This window comes from Cydia pomonella, chromosome 14, assembly GCF_033807575.1.
Source record: "Cydia pomonella isolate Wapato2018A chromosome 14, ilCydPomo1, whole genome shotgun sequence".
Lineage (NCBI taxonomy): Eukaryota > Metazoa > Arthropoda > Insecta > Lepidoptera > Tortricidae > Cydia > Cydia pomonella.
Genome location: NC_084716.1, coordinates 18,914,717 through 18,937,326, shown reverse-complemented (window position 1 = coordinate 18,937,326; position 22,610 = coordinate 18,914,717). Strand labels below are relative to the sequence as shown.

Below are 22,610 nucleotides of genomic sequence, written 5' to 3'. Positions count from 1 at the left end.
ACCCTGTATATTTTTTTTGTGTTCCCCATACATTAGAGTTAGTTGCTAGAACATAACGACCGAATCGCAAAGGGTTTACTTTCGGTGTCTGCATTTAGCTAAAGATATCTCATTGTTAATTTCTTTAACTTACGAGTATGCTAAATTTATAAAAAAAAGTTTAAGTAGGTACATATTTGTTTACTTTTTTTTTTTATTATAGGACATTATTACAAATATTTACTAAGTCCCACAGTAAGCTCAATTAACGCTTGTGTTGAGGGTACTGAGACAACGATATATATATAAATATTTATAAATACTTCAATACATAGAAAACACCCATGACTCAGGAACAAATATCCGTGCTCATCACACGAAATAAATGCCCTTACCAGGATTTGAACCCGGGACCATCGGCTTCATAGGCAGGGTCACAACCCACTAGCCAGACCGGTCGTCATCTTATATTTTGCGAACAACACATAACTTATAGTTTGCGAATAAAAAGTAGTTAAAATCCAAATTATACGTAATCATTCTTTGATTACTTACAATGATAATGTATATTTGGTTTATCAGAGCCACGTATATCAACTAAGTATAACCGAATTACCTATAACTTTTCACTGTAGGGCTAAGATGGTCGGCTCTTTATCATTTGTCGCCATGCCTGTCACGTTCTAACAAGTATGTAAGCGCGAAAGTGACGGGCATAGTGACAAGTGATAAAAATGGAACCATGATGCCACCGCTTTTCATCATTACACTACATTTGACATAAATAACAAGACTGTTTTATATTTGAGACGCTCCATTGTCAAATGGACATTGAGCGTGGTATGTAAAACATAATTGGAAACACATATTTTGATTATAATATGACAAAAACCCAGAGTTGTTATCTCGTATATAATGAAAACAAGACTCAATAACATTTCCAAGAATTATGTTTTTATAATAAACATAAGATAGCGCAAGTTTACTATCAAATTCGGAACATTCGTTATTCACATTGAGTATATTTATCATAATTATAATTATGATCACTTTTTTCCTACCTAAAGGTACTGTTCCACATGCTCTAAAATAGCATGCTAAAAAGCGTGCTACTGAGTATGCTCAATACGAGCATGCTTATGGGCTGTTTACATTTGCTAGCAATGAGCATGCTAGTTTTAACATTTTACTACTACGATACTAGTATGCTCAATAAGCAAACCTGTTCACACGCGCTAAAAGCACGCCCCTCTCCACCCGCGCTGCAGGTAGCATGACCAAAAATCGCACGACCGTTGATTTTTGAGCAAACTCAAAATGAGCATGCTCATTATTAGCAATGCTACTAAGTAGCAATTACTCAATAGTAGCATGCTTTCGTACTAGCATGTGTAACAGTACCTTAACTCTGTAACAGCTTGCTACGGCTTCACTGAGAGACGTGTTAATAGTATTTTATACAACCGTGATATAATTGAGCTTTTTAGTCGAGTACCGTGTTTAGGCAACGAAGCCTGCTGAGTTGCCTAAGTAAGGCACGAGAAAACTTTTTTTTTTTTTGTATTTGGTTGTGCGTCTTTATGGTAAGATTAAGTTAAATAAGCCGCAATTAAAGACAAATTTTCTTACTCTATCATTAAAGGCACGGTAAAACCTTATATATCTTAAAAGTTATATGATAAGTCTTAGACAACAGTATCGAAATCGTTAGCTTTTGTAATGTCCACAGAAAAGACGACGGTTTTCCCGAACGATATTGACCTGCAACCTCCGCCTGTTCTTTCAGAGGGAAAACTAGGCCTTATTATGTCGGGCCGATTTATATACATAGTTTTCTTCAGCGAAGGGGACTTATGTTCTGAATTCCTAAGACTGTAAACCTTTCAAGACAAGGAATACCATAGAAGTAACTAAGTGAAAATTATTTTTCAGATTCCCGTGGATGCTGACACAAAAGAGCTAGTGATTGCCGTATCAGGAAGGAATCCTGCGGTCAGCGTCACCGATTCCGAGGGCACTAAGTGGCCTACTACAAATATCACCAGACTGAAAGAAATCGCCGTACGTTCCTTGTTCCTTTCTGCAATTTTATTTTCCCTTTGTGTAAATGTTTTGATTATGCTTTTGAATAGGGAATATTACGCGAAACTCTGTGTAGGGGGCGCCACTACCACAATCCATCACAATCTGAGGGTAGACCGCGAAACAAGAAAATCGAAATTTCATTATCTAACCTCTATCAGTCTTGCGTATTCGAGGGATGAATAAATTTCGATTTGATTTTCGCGTTTCCTGGTAGGCCCTTTGGAAACAAACCGCCTTGATGCATCAATGTCATATTTTATAATCTGTTAAAACTTGTCGAAAAAACAGTTTAAGGCACAGTATGTATAAGTTACTCTATGGTTTATGAAAGGTGCTAGTGCTACACTCTGGCGGCAGAACATTACAGTAATACTCCCTAGTCTGCCATTGGTACCCAGCTAAATGTTTTATAGTTAAAAAGTTAGTATTAAGCTAATTTTACGGTTTCACTCACATAGGTATTTTCCATCAGTCATATTAGGGCTCCTCTACACGATGGCCCAGCGTAGGACGCAGCTATGCGATGGAATGAGATACCAATATCACTTATTCCCTCTAACGCATAAATGCGTACCTTGGCCTGGCCTGCGCTGGGCCATAGTGTAGAGGAGCCATTACGGAGAACCTAAATAGCAGGCCAATTCGAACGTATCTACGCTGACATCATAATGACATCTAAATGATGTAATTTAGATATCATTCTGATGACAGTGTACGCGTAGTGATTATATGCTCTTTGAGTGTACGTTCGAGTTGGCCTTAACGTCTCCATTTTCAAGCACTGCGTACCTACTTAAATTAGTTTAATGTTAGTATGCTTTACGAATTAATGCCATATAGGCAAAATAATGTTAGGGATGAATGCTGATGGACGGAGAGCGGATGCTAGACCCAAAAAACGATGAATGGATTGTGTGAAAGAGAATATGAGAAAGTAAGGAGTGAGTGCTGAGGTGACAAAAGATAGAGGAGAATGGAAGAGAAAAACATGTTGTGCCGACCCCACATAACGTGGGATAAGGGCAGGAAGAAGAAGAAGCTTTACGATAGTTTGAATTGCATGAAAAGTTAATGTTTATTGGTTGGCATGGATTAAAAGAAAAAACTTGATTTAAGGTTAGCAATAATTTACTTTACAGGTGGTGAAAGTAGTTGGTGTGACACCCGATGTGTACACAGTGGAAGTGGGCAGTGAGGACGAGACGCATGTAGTCGTGTCAGGATCTACCACAGTGCACTTCCAGCATGGATTCTCCACCGTCAGCCCTTCAGACATCAAGGATACCGTAACGAGACCTGTACCAGGTATATAAGAATACGCTCAATCGCTCAATTAAAGAAACTTCTTCATCAGGTACACTTTCTTTCGTAAGGTCCATTTGGGGGGTGGTAGTGGTTCGGTAGTTTTAGAATCTGTTATCCCAACAAAAACATTTTCAAAGTGTTGCCATGACGAGGAGACAATATGGCTCACACTGTTAAGTATAATTATTTATGATCACTTTTTTGCCGTCGAAAAGTGATCAGATCTCATGTACTTCTAAATCTACACGCCCTAATTATACAAGCCCTATGTTCACAAATGACACCTTAGTCAAAATAATAGGTATATGTGTCTTGGCCGTTTCGTTACTACAAGAACTATTGTATTAGAAAAATAATGAACAGCTTACTTCCATGAGCCGGTAGCGATTCAATCACCCAATATTCCTGCAGGCCTTGACTAGCAATGTCATGTCGTTCAAAATTGAAGTAGCCCAATTGCATTGAGTAAGTTTCTTATAGGTAACAAGATTGTGCAATTCTTTTATGAAATAAAAATCTTATTTCCTCCACACAATTCCTCACTAGCAGAAATGCGAGACACCATCTAATATTTGACACAGAGTGAGGCAAAATCAGAAGTAAAATTGTAAAAATATATGACAAACAGAATTAAAATATTTGTTGTGTTTTTCCAGGAGTAAAATCTCATCTCTCCATAAAATTATCCACTGAAGGTAAAAACGTTGCACTACATAGCGTTCAGATACTGGATATGAACGACAATGTGATCTCAACAGTACCACTGACGCTTGTCGATAAAACCGAACAGTTTTATACTACCGATCAAATTATGCCACCAGATCATATGTTCAAAGTTGCGGTAAGAATTTATACCACAACCTATTATATACCAACCGCACAACTAAAGAATGGGGTGTCACGGGTGTCAGTCGAAAAACGAGCGACGATTAGGTAGAGGAGAGTGGGGGAATTGAGAACGGCGGATAATTAGACAGTACTTCTAATTGCACAAAAATCTGAAGTATGTTTCACACAAACATAAAGAGATCTTCATGTGCCTAACGGAGTGTAAGACACGGACTTCCTTTTTAAATTTTAAAACGCACATGTCGCCACAATTAATCGAAAAAAATATGTTCAAGTTTAGTTATAATATTTATCACACACCATGATAGATGTAAGGATGGAATTTGTATTTGAAGACTTCACATTTTGTTATAATTTTGTATATGGTATCAGCTTTCAAACCCCAGGTGGTTTCAAGTTCACGAAAAATCCAATCATGAGTGATGCTCTTTTTGATTGATATCGAAGAGAATTTGAAATAGAGGTGGATTGTCAAAGTAAATTTACTGCCACCTTTCGACACATAATATTAAACTTTTAGAACGCCATTTGACTTTGATCCTTATTCTTTCACTGATCAAAAAGTGGCTCCATCTTACCGAGCATAGGCCAAAGATATGGCGGCATATTTTCGAGCGAAGGCGAGCGATTACAATTAGTTAAACAGATAACCAAATTAACGGTAAACGTAAAAATTAGATCGGATTGTGATATTTTTATATCTTTTTAGAGCGTTAGAAAAAAAGTGTACCAAATTCCCCCACTTTTCCCTACTAGCCGACGGATAGAGATACTACTGGTAAATATATTACCTATATTTGTAAAACAAATAATTACATACCCGTTCCTTATCGCTCCCGGTGCAAAAGTGGCCATAATGCTCACGGCATTACCCCGCTGAATGACTATGGATAGCCTGCACTAGAAAAAAGCTGGTAAAATTAAGTGACGAAATATAGTTTACCTTTTGGCTATCTTCGATGTCTTGTCTTAAATTGTAATTCGATTTCAGAATCTTATTAATTAAAACCTATCTATTTTCAGATAAATGGATATGATTTCAACAGTAAAGCTCTTATAACGAGAATCAGTTTAACACCCGTCAAGCCGCAAGAAATTTTAGTAGGTAAGGAAAATATAGCCGAGTACCGTTTGGTGAGAGGGTTGCTGTAAAGGTTCCATTCCTGATTATTATAGCTCAAGAAAATTTACCCGAATATGGGCAATCAGGGGAAATTTTTTTTTTGTAGTTTTGTAAATTGCTACCATTATACCTTGTGGTTTCTAGAAGAAAATACTAAAAGTCCTCGAGGGTGGGGGTTGTGCTGAGGGTGTAGGAGGGGCTTGAAGGTACCTTTAGTTTAAAGTAATTATACCGCTATTTGTACAGATATTCAAGATATGAGCAAAAATCTGAAAAAAGGTACATTCAATCCCCCCCCCCTCTCCTACACCCTCAGCACAACCCCCGCCCTCGAGGCTTTTTAGTGAGTTTATCTGGAGACCACAAGGTATAACTATACCAATTCACAAAACTACACGAATTATTTTTCCTGATTATACCAATTGTCTCAAGCTATTAAATCACATTTACATACTGTTTCATTATTTATTACTAAATCTGTAGAAATCTGAGTCCTTTCTTCTTGGTTGTTTCCCTCTTAACAAAGTGGTCGTGGTCATTGATTCATAAAAAACAATATTTACAATTTATATGTAAAAATTACAGCTAAAGTGGAGACAAAAGCTCCAGTGGTAGAATGCAAGGAGATCGTTAACGCCGCTTACGACAAACCGCTGCAGCTGAAGTGCAAAGTCAGTGGTTTTCCCAAGCCAGACGTAATTTGGGAGTCCGATGACAAATCTGTCGCCTTGTCTCATTTCGTAAGTTTCCTTATAAGTAGAGATGGTACATTGTATACCTTGTGCTGTATATTGTATAAACATGTAGGTACTTTGGTTTTCTGCCGCCAACCGGCAGATACAAATAAATGACATTCTCGAATTACGTGTGTTTCGTTCGCCGTCCTTCTAAAGTATTTCCCAGTATATACCATTTGGCGACGAATCCGGTTAATAAATTTGGTGTTTAAGTTCAAAAAAATCATGGCTGAAGATAAGAAACCTGACCTTAGTGCCCTTAAAGAGTTCAAAATGAATGTCGATCGACGTATGGTCGACCTACGTCAGCAGATTGAAGGCTTGGTTCGCGATACAAAATGTGAAAGTTGCTGATTTTTCGAAATACCTAGTTGCGGTAGTGGGCACCGAGCCTTTCGATTGAATCATAGACCTGTGCTACCCGGATACACCCGAATGTTAGTTCGACACAATTGTAACCTTAGTCGACGAACATCTTTCACCAAAAAGGTCAACACTCGCTGAGAGAATGATCTTTAGTGCATGTAAACAGGTCAAACCATAAGCGAGTACCTCGTGCAATTGAATAAATTGAGTTGGCATTGTAAGTTTTCGGATAACAGCATTTTGAAGGAAAACTTACGGGACCAATTTGTTTACGGGTTACAAAGCGAGCGCATTCGACAGCGAATGCTCACAGAGGACGACGAACTCACGTTCAAACGCGCCACGAAATTGGCGTTGTCGCTGGAGGCGGCCGAGACTCCAAGCCAGCTGGCTCAGCAGCCGGCAAAGAAATGTATCAATTTCTGCACACTGTTTAGAACAACAACGATCCACTTTCAGAGCATGAGAAATGAAAAGATATTTAGTACAGTTAAAATTAGCACACAACAAACATACAGTAAGGACTGTTAAATTGTACTAATAGTAGAAGTTAATGCAATTAAATTATTCCTATTGTAAATGCTTATTGTTAAAACTCATACTTTTCGTTTCGCCAAACCATGTGCAAGATAGATTGAAGGAATTAAGAGCACATTATTTAAAACTAATTTGTATACATTTTTACCTACAATTTATTATCATGCAATAGCCTAAAAATCCCTCTGTATGAATCGTAATTTGTCTGATTGTTGAGTTAACACAAAAGAACGATTTGCCTTTTTTTATACTACGTCGGTGGCAAACAAGCATACGGCCCGCCTGGTGGTAAGCAGTCTCCGTAGCCTATGTACGCCTGCAACTCCAGAGGAGTCACATGCGCGTTGCCGACCCTAATAACTCTCCCTCCCCTCGTTGAGCTCTGCGACCTTACTCACCGGCAGGAACACAACACTATGAGTAGGGTCTAGTGTTATTTGGCTGCGGTTTTCTGTAAGGTGGAGGTACTTCCCCAGTTGGGTTCTGCTCTGATCTGGAATAACATCCGCTGTGCTGTGCCCTACCACACAAAGCGAGATGACATTCACAATGTCCATACCTCTCTTGTGGACGTAGTTTAAGGACGTACCCGGGTCCAAAATTGCCTCTTCTTTTTTGGTACGGATGGCTAAGGAATGGAATGCGCTCCTGCCATCTGTATTCCCTGACAAATATGATCTCGGTCTCTTTAAAGCAAGAGTGACTAGGCTACTACTGAACCGGCGAGCACCATCTTAGGCCCTGTCTTCACTTTCCATAGGGTGTGGCTAGGGCCAATCGATCAGTTTATAATATTAATAACAAAAGGACTGTTTTTTTTTAATTTGCTGTTTTGTATGACGTGCTAAATGTATTTACATGGTCAATAATATATCTTATCTAATTTCAGGAGTCTACCATTGAACTGCCGTTCGATTACATCAGCGTGTTGGAAATAAGTAATGTGACAAGAAACAGCACTTACACCTGTAAAGCTGTCAACAGTGTCGGCAGCGGTGAAAGTAAAACCACTGTTCAAACTAAAATGAAGAGCTACTTTAAAGTCCTGGCTTTTCCTAAGGGTAATTAATTTACTTTAAAAGACACTGCACCTACTTAATCTTTCTGGTTTAACCCATTGGTTGACTGGTAGAGAATGCCTTAAGGCATTAAGTCCGCCATTTGTACCTTCATGTATTGTGCAATAAAGATTAAATAAATAAATAAATGTATTTATTGGATATCGATACGAAATATATTTTATTTATATAATTTTTGTCCACCGTCTTCTGTTCTTGCAGTTAATTCCATGTCAGACATACTTCCAAATCTTCCAATAATATCATGAATATTTATATTAAAGGTTAAAAACTTTCAATAAAATAAAATAAAAATCGTATAGACAGTTTAAACATTTACATAAATTGGTTTATTCATTTTTTGCGTATAACGATAAAAGCTTAAAAACTCAAATACTTATATAATAACATCTAGCCTTGATCGATTGTAGGAATAGGATGCAGTTCCTGTCAGTCGAACAACAACTAGTTTTAATTTTTTTAATTATGAGATTGACATAACTGTCAAATAATAACACAAAAGGATCAAGACTGGACAGCAGGGACCCGTCCACCCCCTTCCCAGAGCCTTTAAACGGCTTAGCCGTTCATCGAATAGCCTCAACGATTGGCTTTCCCTTTGAATGGCTTACCCGTTCATTTGACTTAGCTCTAGGAAGGGGTTTCCCTTTCAGAGATACCGCTAAATGAAAGGGTATCCCCTTCCTAATTCAAAAAATTGTGTCGCCTGTGCTGTCAAGGCTAGACACTTAATACTTCTCTTTAAACATAAATAAGCAATATTTGATTCTATTTATAATCAATACCCCTTCAAGGGGTTAGCGCTTAGAAACGGGTATCAGCTTACCAGTGGCGGTACTTCCATACAAGCCCAAAAGCCGGGCCTGCCTTAGTTTCCTTACCGAAATTACGTAGTAATAAGATCAATATAGATTATTTTTAAACCGCGCGCCAAAAGAACTCGTATTATTGAATTCAAGCCACCGCGGCGCGAGCGTGTTGCAAACTTTTGCCGTGGCGCCTCGTCCGCGCGAAAGATATCAGTCGTATGATCTATCCTGCTCGCACTCATCGGCTTGCAACCAGGCTTGCTTTTTCGTCCCGCTCTAGCCTACAAATTTGTTGGTATGTATAGCAATCTTATACGGCGAATTAAGCCGGGCTTTTAGTGTGAAGTTAGCTGCATAATTGTGCACGAGCGCGCGTTAACTGAACAATTTCAAGTGTATTATTATTTGACTAGTCAAAATACTATTATTCTGTATCGAAAGTTTAATTTGTTTTAAGTGAATCAGTGAGTATGGACTTGTTTGTTTGTTGTTTAAGTGTCTAATTCGTTAACAATATATGAAGTTGTGGGATGAGATGCGTCCTTGTATTACTCAACGAAGGCAAGGTAAAGTTGTTAAACTTCGTAGAAAAAACTGGATATCATTTCCGCGCCAATACCAACACCTGACTTGTGTATTTCTCAGACTGAGTTGTCTGAGAAATACACAAGTCTGGCATAGCAGAAAATTATGTAGGGCAACGGCCGGTTACAAAACAAAAAAATATTAGATTGTTAGTTGATCCCATAGAAATAAGATGTATCTATTGCTGGTGTTGCCCATTTTTTCGAACGACATTAACGTTTGGAATGCTTCTGGCTATGACGACTTATAAGTATATTCAAAAAATTCAAAATTCAAAATTCAAAAATTTATTCTGCAAGTAGGCCTCAAGGGCTCTTTTACAAGTCAATACAACATTTATAGTAACATCATACAGTGACATGAAAAATACATAACAACATTTATAAATACAACAGCCAATACCTGGGTAAACATTACATTATAATAATCTTAAAATAAATAATTAATACAATACAATAGAGATGTATAGTCTCTATGGTTAAAAACACATTAAATCTGGAGATGTATAATTTATCTGGTGCGATAAAGATAGGTTTATAATTGCTGATATGTTTGGTAAGTTCTATTTAGTAGTACAGTAGGTACCTCAGTGCGCTATGATAAGTTCGCCTCGACTGGCTAACATATGCATTTGAGTGCGAAAAGTGAGGATTGGACAGGTCATTATGAAAACATATATTTCGGCTTGCCCTACTCCAAAACTCTAGGCACGCCGCTGCAGATTACCCATATTATGAAGCGCTTCAAAAGCAAAATGAAAGGGTTTTAGTTAGCAACGGTAATTTAATAAGCAAAGCCTTAAGAAATACTCCTCCAAAAACCCTCTAAGGGGATACCAGACCGGTCCCTGCTTGACATTGACAGTTACATGTAAGACACGGTACTCGTATTGTTTACGCCTAGTGACCGTATCAAGTAGAATCCCGCCATGATATATGAAACGGGGTATACCTAAAGTAGCTATCGATTAACGTGGTGTTAAGAAGTTAGAGAAGAAAATAGATCACGTACTCAAAAACGTATTTTGTATATCCATGGCTGTTTAATTGTATAATTGTCGTGGCCAGATTATAGAATTGATAATTTCAGGACGTGGCAATCACTTGATGAAATAATTTGTTGGCCACGTCATGAAAAAGCTAAACCTTAACATACCATATGATGAAGTTATCAATTATAAAATGATCAAATTCTATGATCTGGCCAGTGGACATGACACATTCACTTATTATGTACAATTAACAGTAACGAAATCTACACTACTTTTAGATATGACCATCGAATACCAGAAGTCAGTGAAAATACCCTGCAAAGTGGAAGCCTATCCACCAGCAACCGCGTCATGGTACAAAGATCGCAAACCACTAAAACCAGATGGAAACCTGGAACTGTCAGAAGATGGGTCCGTCCTCACTATCCGGTCTATGGAACCTAAATTGGCCGACAACTACATTTGCGAAACGAGAAATGCAAGGAAGATAAAGATTTATCCATTTAGAGTGGAGATTAGTGGTGTTGGTTAGTAGTTCTATTCATCATCATCATCATCATTTTAGCCTCCATTCGCCCACTGCTGAGCATAGGCCTGTCTTTGTGTACGCCGCTTATCCCGGTCCTGGGCTAGTCGCATCCAGAAGTGTCCCGCGATTTTTCGCCAGGCGCTTCTTTCATCCGAAAGCGGCCACCAATCTGTCAACATTAACAACAACAACTAGTTCTATTAGATATTAGTAAGGCTGCAGTTTAACTGAACTTCGGAAATTTGCCACACTTTGTCATTGCAAATACCATAGGTACAATCAGCTTTGTCCGACTCTAGGATATTTTTGCCGTGATACAAATCACTGCGAGTTTTTGTATTGGATATCTCCAATGAAGCATGAGAACTTAGAGTAATTTAATATAACAAAATACTATTTTCTAAGTGGAATATAATTTTATTTACATTATATGGATATATACAGAGGATTAAGTACTATAACTGTACCTACGTTTTTTTTTTGTTATAAGTGTGCGCTCACCGCTAAAATGTTTTTTTGCATGAAAAAAAAAAGAAAAATTCTCATGTAAGTGAATATTTTGTATTCTTATGAGAAATAAAGATCTTTAAACCTAACTAGCTTTAATCTAAAATAGGCCCTTGAGGCATTGTACCAAGGATGCTGGCCGCATTTCCTCGTTGTATCGCAATACTGCTACGTTATGCGAGGAAGCCACCAGCTCTTCGGTCATCAGTTACGTCAACCAGACGCTTCGCGATTTCTGCAGTTCCAACGCCAAATGGTATTAAATGGTACGCTCTGCCGAGGCTCTTATATTTATTACTTTTCAAAATTTCGGCGCTTTCCGCCTCTCCGCCCGCTTTTACATTAGTTCGAGTTGCAAACCAGTCACCAGTCTATAAGGGAGGTCGGATCCAAGAAAGTACCAGTGAAGGATGGGCACGTAGCTAGTAACCAGCTGCCCGGGCTCCGACCGCCAAAATCCTCGCGCGATCTGAAAGAGTATTATAAGTTAAAAATCGCAGTAAATATTATACCAACTCCTTTATGATTTTGTGGTATCTGGAAATTGTTTGCCCGGGCAAGCAATTTCAAAAAACATTTTTTTCATCCTAAAAGCTCGCAATCTCACAGTTTGTGGGCAAAGCCCTTAAGATAGTTCCTATGAGACCAGACATGCTATAAGTGGATGCCAAAAAGGCTGGGGAAGCCACACTGGAAATTTTGCGAATTCCTAAACCTCCGTACCGAATAGGGAGGGACGCTTGAGACGAGAAGGCTCACTCGGCTGAATATTTAGAATCGTCTCTAAACTAATTTTGATCAAATCATCTATAGACGATAATACATTTTGATGTTTCCAAAAAGGACATTAGCGGAGCATATATGTCAATTGAGGTACAAAAAGACAATTTAAAATCACAAGTGGATAATGAGGGCTAATTTCGAGTAAACGATCGTGTGACTTTTGAATTTAGATATAGAGTTTTTTTTTTTATACTACGACGGTGGCAAACAAGCATACGGCCTGCCTGATGGTAAGCAGTATCCGTAGCCTATGTACGCCTGCAACTCCAGAGGAGTTACATGCGCGTTGCCGACCCTAACCCCCTCCCACCCTCGTTGAGCTCTGGCAACCTTACTCACCGGCAGGAACACAACACTATGAGTAGGGTCTAGTGTTATTTGGCTGCGATTTTCTGTATGGTGGAGGTACTTCCCCAGTTGGGCTCTGCTCTAGGTCTGGAATGACATCCGCTGTGCTGTGCCCTACCACACACAGCGAGATGACATTCACAATGCCCATACCTCTCTTGTGGACGTAGTTTAAGGACATACCCGGGTCCAAAGAAGAAAGTTAGAAATATAAGTTAGTTGATATGTGATATCTACTTAGTAGTTCACCTCTGTGTTTGACTCGTGCCATCTGTACAGCGAGAAGCAAAATTTCATGGACACATTATGAATGAAATCCATGCCAAAGCCATGTACTTTGGCAGCTGATTGTACATTGTTGTATTTTACAACAAAGTTATTTTTAAATTTTCAGAAGAGCCAGAAATAAGCAAGGAAGTAACTAAAATCACGGCTTTGAAAAGTTCCGCGGTTGACATTAGATGCCAGTAAGTATTTAGAATAACCAAATTTGATTTAATTCATTTTCATCTGATTAAAGTGGGAAACATTCTTTAGTGATCAGTTTAAAACTTCAAGTTCACTCAGGTACCATGGAGTGTGGAATTAAGAGGAGTGGCATCTCTTATGGTATAACTGTTGCAAAAGTGTCCAGCTGTCAGCTATAAATAATAGTTCCAAATCTCTCCAGAGTAGCCCTAGAGTAGCTAAGAACCTAGGCGTTATTGACGGAGTGAATTGCGCTGTCTATGATTTGATTTTTTTGTTCAAGTACTCTAGTTATTGTAGCGCCATCTATTTAAAGTTTTTTGATGACACTTTTTGGTACATGGAGATCTCGTTCCTTAACTCCACCTTCCGTATCAGGTACATTTAAACAACGTCAGAGAAATCACTTATTTCCTGTATATAAATAAATAAATATTTATAGGACATTATTACACAAATTGACTAAGTCCCACAGTAAGCTCAATAAGGCTTGTGTTGAGGGTACTTAGACAACGATATATATAATATATAAATATTTATAAATACTTAAATACATAGAAAAAACCCATGACTCAGGAACAAATATCCATGCTCATCACACGAACAAATGCCCTTACCAGGATTTGAACCCGGGACCATCAGCTTCGTAGGCAAGGTCACTACCCACTAGGCCAAACCGGTCGTCAAAATATATTACGGATAATGTTACGAGTAGAAGGGTATTAAACTGAAATTTACCCTGGTTTAACTAGTATTAAGTACCCAAGCCTTTGGATAAAATCCGAAAATTTATAGAACATTAATCTGTATTCGGCGTTTACCCGTACACATCTAGGTCTACCCAACACTGGCTGAGCAATTTTAGGTGTTGCATCATCACTTCTGAATTTATCCTCCCAGTGTTGGGTAGACCTAGATGTGTTCGATTAAACGCCGAATACAGATTTATGTTGTTTACATTTTCGGACTTTACCCAAAAAGCTTGAGTAATATTAGTTATATCAGGGTAAACTTGCGTTTAATTAATCTTCTAACATTACCCGTAACATACAGGTATATTATTATAATGAGTATCATGTTTTACTTTTTATTTAGTATCACCTCTCCCGTTGTATGTCCGTAATCTTTCGAGCTCAATTTGACCCATTTCTCATTATTTATTATGATTGACAAGGGTCGGAAAAACGCATATCATTTGGAAAACAACCATGATTTAGGACATTTATTTGTCGAAAATGTTCGTTCACAGTCTACGGACGTCATTGGGGACCTCAGCAAACGGAGCGTAAGCGTAAGTCTCGCGTAAGCGTATCATAAAAACATTACGACACGCATAGAGTTCTGGGCACGTCGCGTAAGCGTAATCGATTTCTAAGTGAAATCTCATTAGTTGAAATCATGGCGTCACTGGCGTCAGATGTCTTCAGCGGATGTGTCGACGATCTAACTTTCACGTCAGACGAAGAAGATTTTTTAATGTTTGAATATGTCAGAAGTTTTGTTTTTACGTCTGTATTACGCTACGCCAGTAGTAATCACGACAGACATCTCATACGCTACGCTACGACGACGCTTCGTGTGCGGACTTCTTTGAACTTGTACGTCCTCGTAGCGCTCTCGTTCTACGCGCGTATTGCGATACGCTCACGCGTCTCTTGCGCTTACGCTACGTGTGCTGAGGGCCTTAATCGTTGACATTGGAATAAGGAAGTCTCTGTTGTACGGAACAGGGTCATGTTTTCAAAATGACGGGCGTTTTTCCGAGCCTTGTAGATTGAGCTTAAATTTTACTATAACTTGGGTAACAATGCCTTATTATGGTATAATCGAGCTAATCTGATGATGGAGACCCGTGGTGGCCGTAGCAACTCTGTGATAGAACAATGGAAACTCATTGTTTTTCGCTTTGATAGAATTGTCTGGATGAATATTAGTTGACTTTTGAAAGAAAAGCAATCAGCGTTAAAAAATGTATCCATTTTAATTTGTGTCAATAAACTTATTACTTGTATAGAGTAACTAAAGGCAAGCCAAAACCGAGGATGCATTGGTACTACAAAAGTACTGCTGCTATCGATTACCCCCGCATGAATGAGACTTCAGATACCATACATTTGGAGAACGTCGACGCTACCCATGCGGGCTCGTACAGATGTGTGGCATACAATGAGATGAAATGGGACTCCCATGAGATAGATTTGATTGTGGAATGTAAGTCAAACTTTTGAATATTATGACTGTAATAGACAACTTTAACTTCAGGCCTTTCGTACTACTTAAATATAATTTTAATAGTAAAGTAAGGCTAGCCGTAAGGTGTGTAACTTTCAAACCAAGTTTCTTGGAAGGGTCATACACATTTTACAGAATGGTTAACTTGTTGGCGTTTTTCCCATAGATTATGCAAAGTTAAGGGCATCAAATTTATTTTCGCTGCACCCTCACGGGTAGTGTACAGTCGGCAGCAATAGTAGCATATGAAACAACGCGCCAAAAGTATCTGATATTCCGAATAAATTATCCAAATATAGATAAATGTCTTAAATTCACGTTCAAAAGTATATCTATTACAGTCTTAATTGTTCTACATATAGAACCTTCCCCTTATGTTAAGCTGTTACAGAATAGTAGATACTTTTGACGCGTTGTTTGATCCGCTACTTTTGATGCTGATGGTACATTTTTGTTTTCAGTACTTGAGAGTCAAATAAAATAAACGGAAAAAATATATATACATATACCTACGAGATTCGTTAATTATTGTACCTAATTTCCACAGAAGTGACCTTTTCCAAAAATGTGTTTAACCCGGAAATGGTTACGTATTTTATCAAAAACTTTTTTTGTTCAAAAAAAAATAACGTGTGGAAACCGATTAATTCCAATTAGACCTAGTTTCTCTTGAGTCGGTTGGTTAAATGGTTCAGATCAATTGGCATTTTTAAAAAGGAATGATTTTAGGATACAGATAATTTATATGACTGTCGGCAAAATAAAATAAGTTGATCTGTTGACTAGATTGAGGCCAAGGTGCGCTTCAGACCAGATCGCGCCACCTAACGGAACTTCGGAGCGGTGCGGCGACAAGCAGTGGGAAGGCCTAAAAACCGGTCCACTGCGCCCGCGCCGGCATTCTGTTGCGAACCTCCGATGGATCGTTGTGCCTCTAGTGATTTACTTTGAATATTTGTAGTTAATTATTGTCATTGTTAATTATTTAAAGTGATTAATGTGTTATTTGTTTTAATCAATATACCGCATATTAAAAGTGTTCCATTGTTTACTTACTACTGCTGAAGTCGTCTTACACGCCCACATGTCAAATCTTGAGCAACTAAGGACCCTAGCTATGGCTCTAACCCCCCTTCGGCCGCGTACGCAACCAGAGCTTCGTAACCAGATGCGATCGAAAACTATTTCTGCCTTGTACGAAACCGGTTGCGATCAAAAACTAATTCCGTCTTACTAGTTATCAGTTACGATCGAACACTTTTCTTTGTTGTACGAAACCTTTCGACCGTTGATAAAGTCAGCTAAGATTATATTTATACACCTTGTTATACAGTATAAGTACTGTACACGTTATATATCTAGTCAAAAATCAGAACACAAAAATTGTACCAGTTGATAATATTCAAATACTTTGTTGGCAAATACAATGTAACCTTGTTCCTTAAAAGACACTGGCTTAAGAGACATGGAGCACTGACATTCAGGATAAGAAATTATCATGAGTATCATTACAAAATATTTGAAAAAAAAAACCTATAGCTAGATGGCCCAGACATTGGTTTCGTATAAGAACGAGAAGTGTTCGATCGTAACTGGTTACGGGTAAGACGAAATTAGTTTTTGATCGCAACTGGTTTCGTACAAGGCAGAAATAGTTTTTCGATCGCATCTGGTTACGAAGCTCTGGTTGCGTACGCGGCCGAAGGGCTAACCCTCCATATAAAAATTTAACTTTGACCAAAAGGAAAAATTCACTTCACGGTTTAAAAGAAAGAAATAAATTAAATACATTTTGATTAAACATCATAATTTGCACAAAAATTTCGACAGTACTATAGAATAACGCACACTACACAAACTACCCAGTCGCTGAAACAGGATCCCCACTCAGCATATTGCCACACGGCAAGCCACGCCGAGTTTCAGTTTGATTCACTCACTCTATCAGTTTTTTGTTAGTACGATATCGACAGTTTAAATCCGATTAACTTTACAATCATATTTTGCTTTAGATAAACCATCGATTTCAAGACCAAGTCAGTCTATATTGACCGCGGACCTAGGGGAACCCGTTACGTTAACGTGCCCTGCCGACGGAGAACCGGCACCGACCATCACGTGGAAGCTCAATGGAGTGCCTATACCAAGCAATGCAAAATATAGTATATTCGCGGATGGGACTCTTAGGTGAGTTTATATTCCTATAATCTCTATTATATAATATAACCTCTGATTTAAATTTTAATTCTGTAGAATGGGACTTAAGGTGAATGCCCCACCGCTTTCTATCACCGTACCGCTTGCCGTCGGCACGATGTTCATCCTCACACCCAGAACCTACCTAAATGGTCGGGTAGAGAAATTTCCTCCCGCGGATGCTTCGACTGTGGAATGATGTCAATGCCGAGGTTTTCCCGAGTGGTTACAGTACGCGTACTTCATAAAAGGAGTGTACAGGTTTTTAAAGGGTTGGCAACGCGCATGTAATATCTCTGGTGTTGCAGGCGTCCATAGGCTACGGTTACTGCTTACTATCAGACCGGCCGTTTGCTTGTTTGCCACTGAGGTGGTATAAAAAAATGCAGAGAAGACTGGCATATAAAATTTGCTGCTGGGAGACCGTCATCGGGCAATAACCAACCAGAGGGGTGCTGACCTGCAGTGAATGTGGCCGTACATTTGCTGCTAAAATCGGTTATGTCAGCCACTTGAGGGCTCACGAACGTCGCTCTCATTAACCAGTACTACAACAGTCGCCTTGGTCGAAACCGGCCAGGACAGTATGATGATGATGTTGATGAACGCATTAACTTGGAAATTGCCTCCGAATTTTCTTGGACGGTATTGTCCCTGTGACCTCGAAGAATGACTAGCTAAATTTAGCTGTGCTCGAATTTTTTGAACTACCCGCACATGTTCCTGTTTATCATCATGAAATTTTTGCAGTAGAGTGTTTTTATTCAGAAACTTGGATTAGTTTTCACAAAGTATGGTTTTTCAGGTTTTTAGCTACTTCATCAGATGAGGGCGAATACGAATGCGAAGCGAGCAACCCACGTGGAGTGGACAGTATCAAATACAAGCTCCATATTTATGGTGAGCATGGTATATTAATTTAATGATACAACAAAATACAACTAGGTCAAGTATAATAAAACCACTTAAATAAAAACCTTATAAATAAAAAATGGCTGAAAGTCATGGTCGCTCGGATTGGTTATTGATGTCCAGGAGGCTGGCCGCATTGCCCCGCTGGATATTGGCCAGCTTTCTGGTCCCCTCTTGGTGGTCTCTATAAGGCGCTATGTATATTGAATTAGATGTAGGAGTGTAGGTAGCAAGAATTTCCAAGTCCAAGTTGGATAGCCATGCGTGTGGATATTTGCATAATTTCTACGATGTCAGGGCAATCTAGAGATAATAAACTATGTACTTGAATTTTATTGCACACCCTTTTTATTTTAGTTCCAGTCGATATTGAGTCTCCCAAGAACAGTTTCTTAGAGCAGATGGAAGGTTCAACGGTAACATTGCCGTGCAGAGCGGATGGGTCTCCCAAGCCCAGCATAACTTGGGTCCATCGCAGCAGAGACGCTAAAATCAGGCCCAGCCGATTAGAGTGAGCATTAAAGAGAATTGTTTAAGAATTAAGTTTATTGCAAGTTATATTAACTGATCTAAAATATCTCTAATTGATACCTAAATACATTAAAATTAAATAAATATAATTTTACCCATTAAAACGAATAAATAAACCCAGCACCTTAGATATGTCCCTCAGATCTTTCCCCTGCGGAAGGATGCCCATATGGCTGGCTATATTTCCACGGTGAATGGCGCTCCCTACTTTTGGTCTTAGAATAAGCCAGCTTTGGGTCGGTTTTTTTAAGGCCCTCGAAAAGTTTAAGGGTGTCGCTACTCTACGGACCCTAGGCTCTCTCTACAGCATTGCTTAAATCAACAAAAATTTGGTTGTTCGAGAGACCAGCGCTTTTAACAAGTTAAATAAATAAAACCTCTATTTAATCTGCTGAAATCCCTGAAATGGTTGAAGCCAATGAGCATGTGAATGAAATAGACATTCAAACTATTTAAAAAGGAACACTTTTTTTTGTTTAGGCCAATCGACGATACAGGAAGGTTACACTTTGATAGGATACTGTTGAGGCAAGGTGGCGAATACACTTGCGTGGCTACCAACTCCAGAGGCTCCAAGAATATTACATACGAAGTTGATGTTTTAGGTAAGTTTATATCAAATTTATACGCCATTGTAAACTGCCTATTGCAAAGAAATAAGACCTATTCATGATCATATAGATTATAAGAATTACAATACAATACAATACAAATATACTTTATTGCACACCTCAATACAGAAACAGTACAAATATTACAACACATAAAGAAGAGGTAAACAACAGGCGGTCTTATCGCTAAAAAGCGATCTCTTCCAGAGAACCTTTAGGTAGCGGAATTTAAAAAAAAAATATATATATATATATATATATATATAAAATATGTTATGTTATGTTATGTTAACAAAAAATTACCATGTGACAATATAAATAAAATCCTAATTCATGATTGTTTTTACTATAAATACGCGAGAGAGAGGATGCTGTTCAGTTCATCTGTTCAGCAATTTTGTCTAATGTGAACTTTGGGTGTCATTTTACAATACAGTATTTCTATAATACAACGGATATTTAAGCAAGGCCCAGGCCCGGACCATGAGTTATCCTTTATACAGGCATGCTACACCAAAGGTACGTTATACGTGTTCTTGATATCTAACTTTTGGTCCACAGCACCTCCTAAAATTTACTACACGGCAAAAGAGTTCCAAGGGGTAGTAGGCGACATGCAACTCCTGATTCCGTGCAACGCTACTGGAAACCCAAAACCGGACATAACCTGGGAGATGGGACCATACCATATAGCTTCAGGTAATTTGCCACAAGATAATAAAAATCGTTATACGGCCCGACTCAAAGAATGATTAATAAACGTTTAAGATCTTGGAAAGATCGATAACTAAACGACATGTCAAAATTTATGTTTATTTCGAGTCCGCTGTGATCCCAATAAGATCTTTCTACGCTATTTCTAACGTCAAAGTGACATTCTGACATTGGTTGCCCGAATCGAGCTGCTTCTGACAATTATACGTCATACAGACGATATCTAAATGAGAACTTATCTAAACCAGAACTTATCGCTATCGTATTTCATTTTTCGAATCGGGCCGATATTTTTCCTTAAAGCTTTGCATCCTGTTTACTGTCTTGAATCCGATCTGCTCTACTATAACTATTATCTACACTGTAATTCTCTCTTCAAGTCTTGTAACGAAACTTGCATTATCAAACCAAGGTCTGCACGGACTTTGCAATAATAAATCACCATAAACATTAAATATCTATAAAAATACGACGTTTACATTGACACTTTCACACTTTGTTCTTAAACTGTCAAATTTGGTACTGAGGTAGCTTGGTCCGACCATGGCGTGCAAAGCGGGTGGTGGGGGAAGACGGAACGATCACGGCGCTTGATGTGGCCAAATATAGCAATCATGCTACGTGTGTTTCTGTCAATTCCCATACTATTCCGTTATTTTGTTCACGTTTTTTGCTTTATATAGTGTTTCCATTAGTTGAGAGCACGTCCACTAGGGGCAGCACTAGTAGAGGCGTGAACGTGAAATCGCCGATAGTTACTTATCTATTACAGTAATAATATATACTAATCTATGGGTCCGACTACTTGGTCAGTACCCGCTTTGTTACTTTTATTGTATAAGTAATCAAATTGTAACTTTCTTCTAGGCTCCAAATGGTTTGATATTAGTGCAGAAGGCAGCCTCATTATTAAGAATATTGACAAAGCTTCTAGCAGGTTCTACACATGTAAAGCATCCAATGATTTTGGACAAACACAAGAAGATTTTAGTGTTGTTGTTGATGGTAAGTTCAATGGAGCGAGTTTTAAATGAAATGTTTGTGTTTATATCAGATAAAAGTGATTCTACTACTCAAAAATGAGAAACAACTTTCCTGTGCATGTCATCATATCATAAGCAAAGATGCATTGATTGTAATGGTATTAGACGTAGATGTAGATGTAGATGTAGTGCAGGGACGCCCGGCCGAAAGCAGGCGGGCTGTCGATCGCTCGTTGCGTTCACTCAGCCCAATTCCCTGGAGTTAGAGCTGCAGGTTACTGTTCCGGCGGCATTCCCCCACTATTCTCCTCAAATCTTCTCGTTTTCCTGCAGAACAGAAGGACATCTTTAAGTTCGACATCCTTTAGTTCTCTCTCTTTTAGTATATCACTACCGAATGTATCATGTCGCGGTGCCGCATACATAGTACATTCTGCTAGTAAGTGCAAGCTAGTCTCCACTTTACCACAGTGTGGACAGGAGGCATCTCTACTTATGCCCATTATCTTCAGATGTCTATTAAGAGTATTGTGACCAGTTATGATACCAGTCAGTAGTCTCAGACTACTCTTACCTAGTTTCAGAAGATACCTAGTTCTCCTATGATCTATGCCATTAATCATCATCTTCGACTGTCTACATCCAGTCTTCTTTTTTTTCATTCTCTTTGTGTTAAGTCCCTATTTACAGTGGCCATCCATGTTCGTGCCACTGAATTAGAAGCTAATTTATCTTTATCTTTACTCATTTAATACAACCGATCTCGCTAGTCCGTTTTCTAAAATGTATGAATTATAACATTTGAATCGATGGTTAGAAAATAGAATAGATTTTATTGCGTTTTAAAATTTGAACGAGACAAAACAAAAGTAACTGTTCCATTTAATAATGATTTAAATTTAATTGGAAGTAATTTGTTCTAGTATTAGGACCGTGGGACGCTAGATGATATTGATAATAAACTATGGTATTTCTGTTATAGATTTTTCAGATCCAGGATTTATTACCAATGAATTCAAGCTGAAAAAAGGAGAATCAGCGATGATCCCTTGTAGTGTTCCGCACAAGAAAACTGACAGAGTATTATGGTTTAAGGTAAATTACACGTTGTCTCTGCCATTTTTCGTTCTAAGCATGTCTCCTTTTACTATAAACGCTAATGATTGATTTCTAGTTGCCCTTTATAAATATTTTTTTTTGTGGAATAATAAAGTCATCATCATTACTCAGTAGGTAGTGCTGTAAACGTAATTATTTCATGACATTTGCTCGAAACAGATCTTATTTCATGCCGGTGTACTGAATTACAAAGGCCTATTTAGTTCTCGCGGGAGTTATGGAAAAAAAAGCT

The 22,610-nt window shown here is 38.4% G+C and overlaps 1 protein-coding gene across 1 annotated transcript in view; it reads left to right on the top strand.

Moving 5' to 3' along the window:
• The window catches only part of LOC133525142 (hemicentin-2-like), a 38,925-nt gene that overhangs the window by 7,927 nt on the left and 8,388 nt on the right, over positions 1–22,610 (top strand). The window contains exons 5-20 of the mRNA XM_061861401.1: positions 1,912–2,040; positions 3,204–3,369; positions 4,026–4,210; positions 5,242–5,323; positions 5,927–6,081; positions 7,871–8,042; positions 10,724–10,972; positions 13,007–13,079; positions 15,095–15,291; positions 17,325–17,499; positions 18,314–18,408; positions 18,778–18,931; positions 19,432–19,556; positions 20,124–20,261; positions 21,144–21,281; positions 22,242–22,354. Coding sequence (XP_061717385.1) covers positions 1,912–2,040; positions 3,204–3,369; positions 4,026–4,210; positions 5,242–5,323; positions 5,927–6,081; positions 7,871–8,042; positions 10,724–10,972; positions 13,007–13,079; positions 15,095–15,291; positions 17,325–17,499; positions 18,314–18,408; positions 18,778–18,931; positions 19,432–19,556; positions 20,124–20,261; positions 21,144–21,281; positions 22,242–22,354 — 2,346 coding nt within the window. The remainder of the gene's footprint in view (positions 1–1,911; positions 2,041–3,203; positions 3,370–4,025; positions 4,211–5,241; positions 5,324–5,926; positions 6,082–7,870; positions 8,043–10,723; positions 10,973–13,006; positions 13,080–15,094; positions 15,292–17,324; positions 17,500–18,313; positions 18,409–18,777; positions 18,932–19,431; positions 19,557–20,123; positions 20,262–21,143; positions 21,282–22,241; positions 22,355–22,610) is intronic.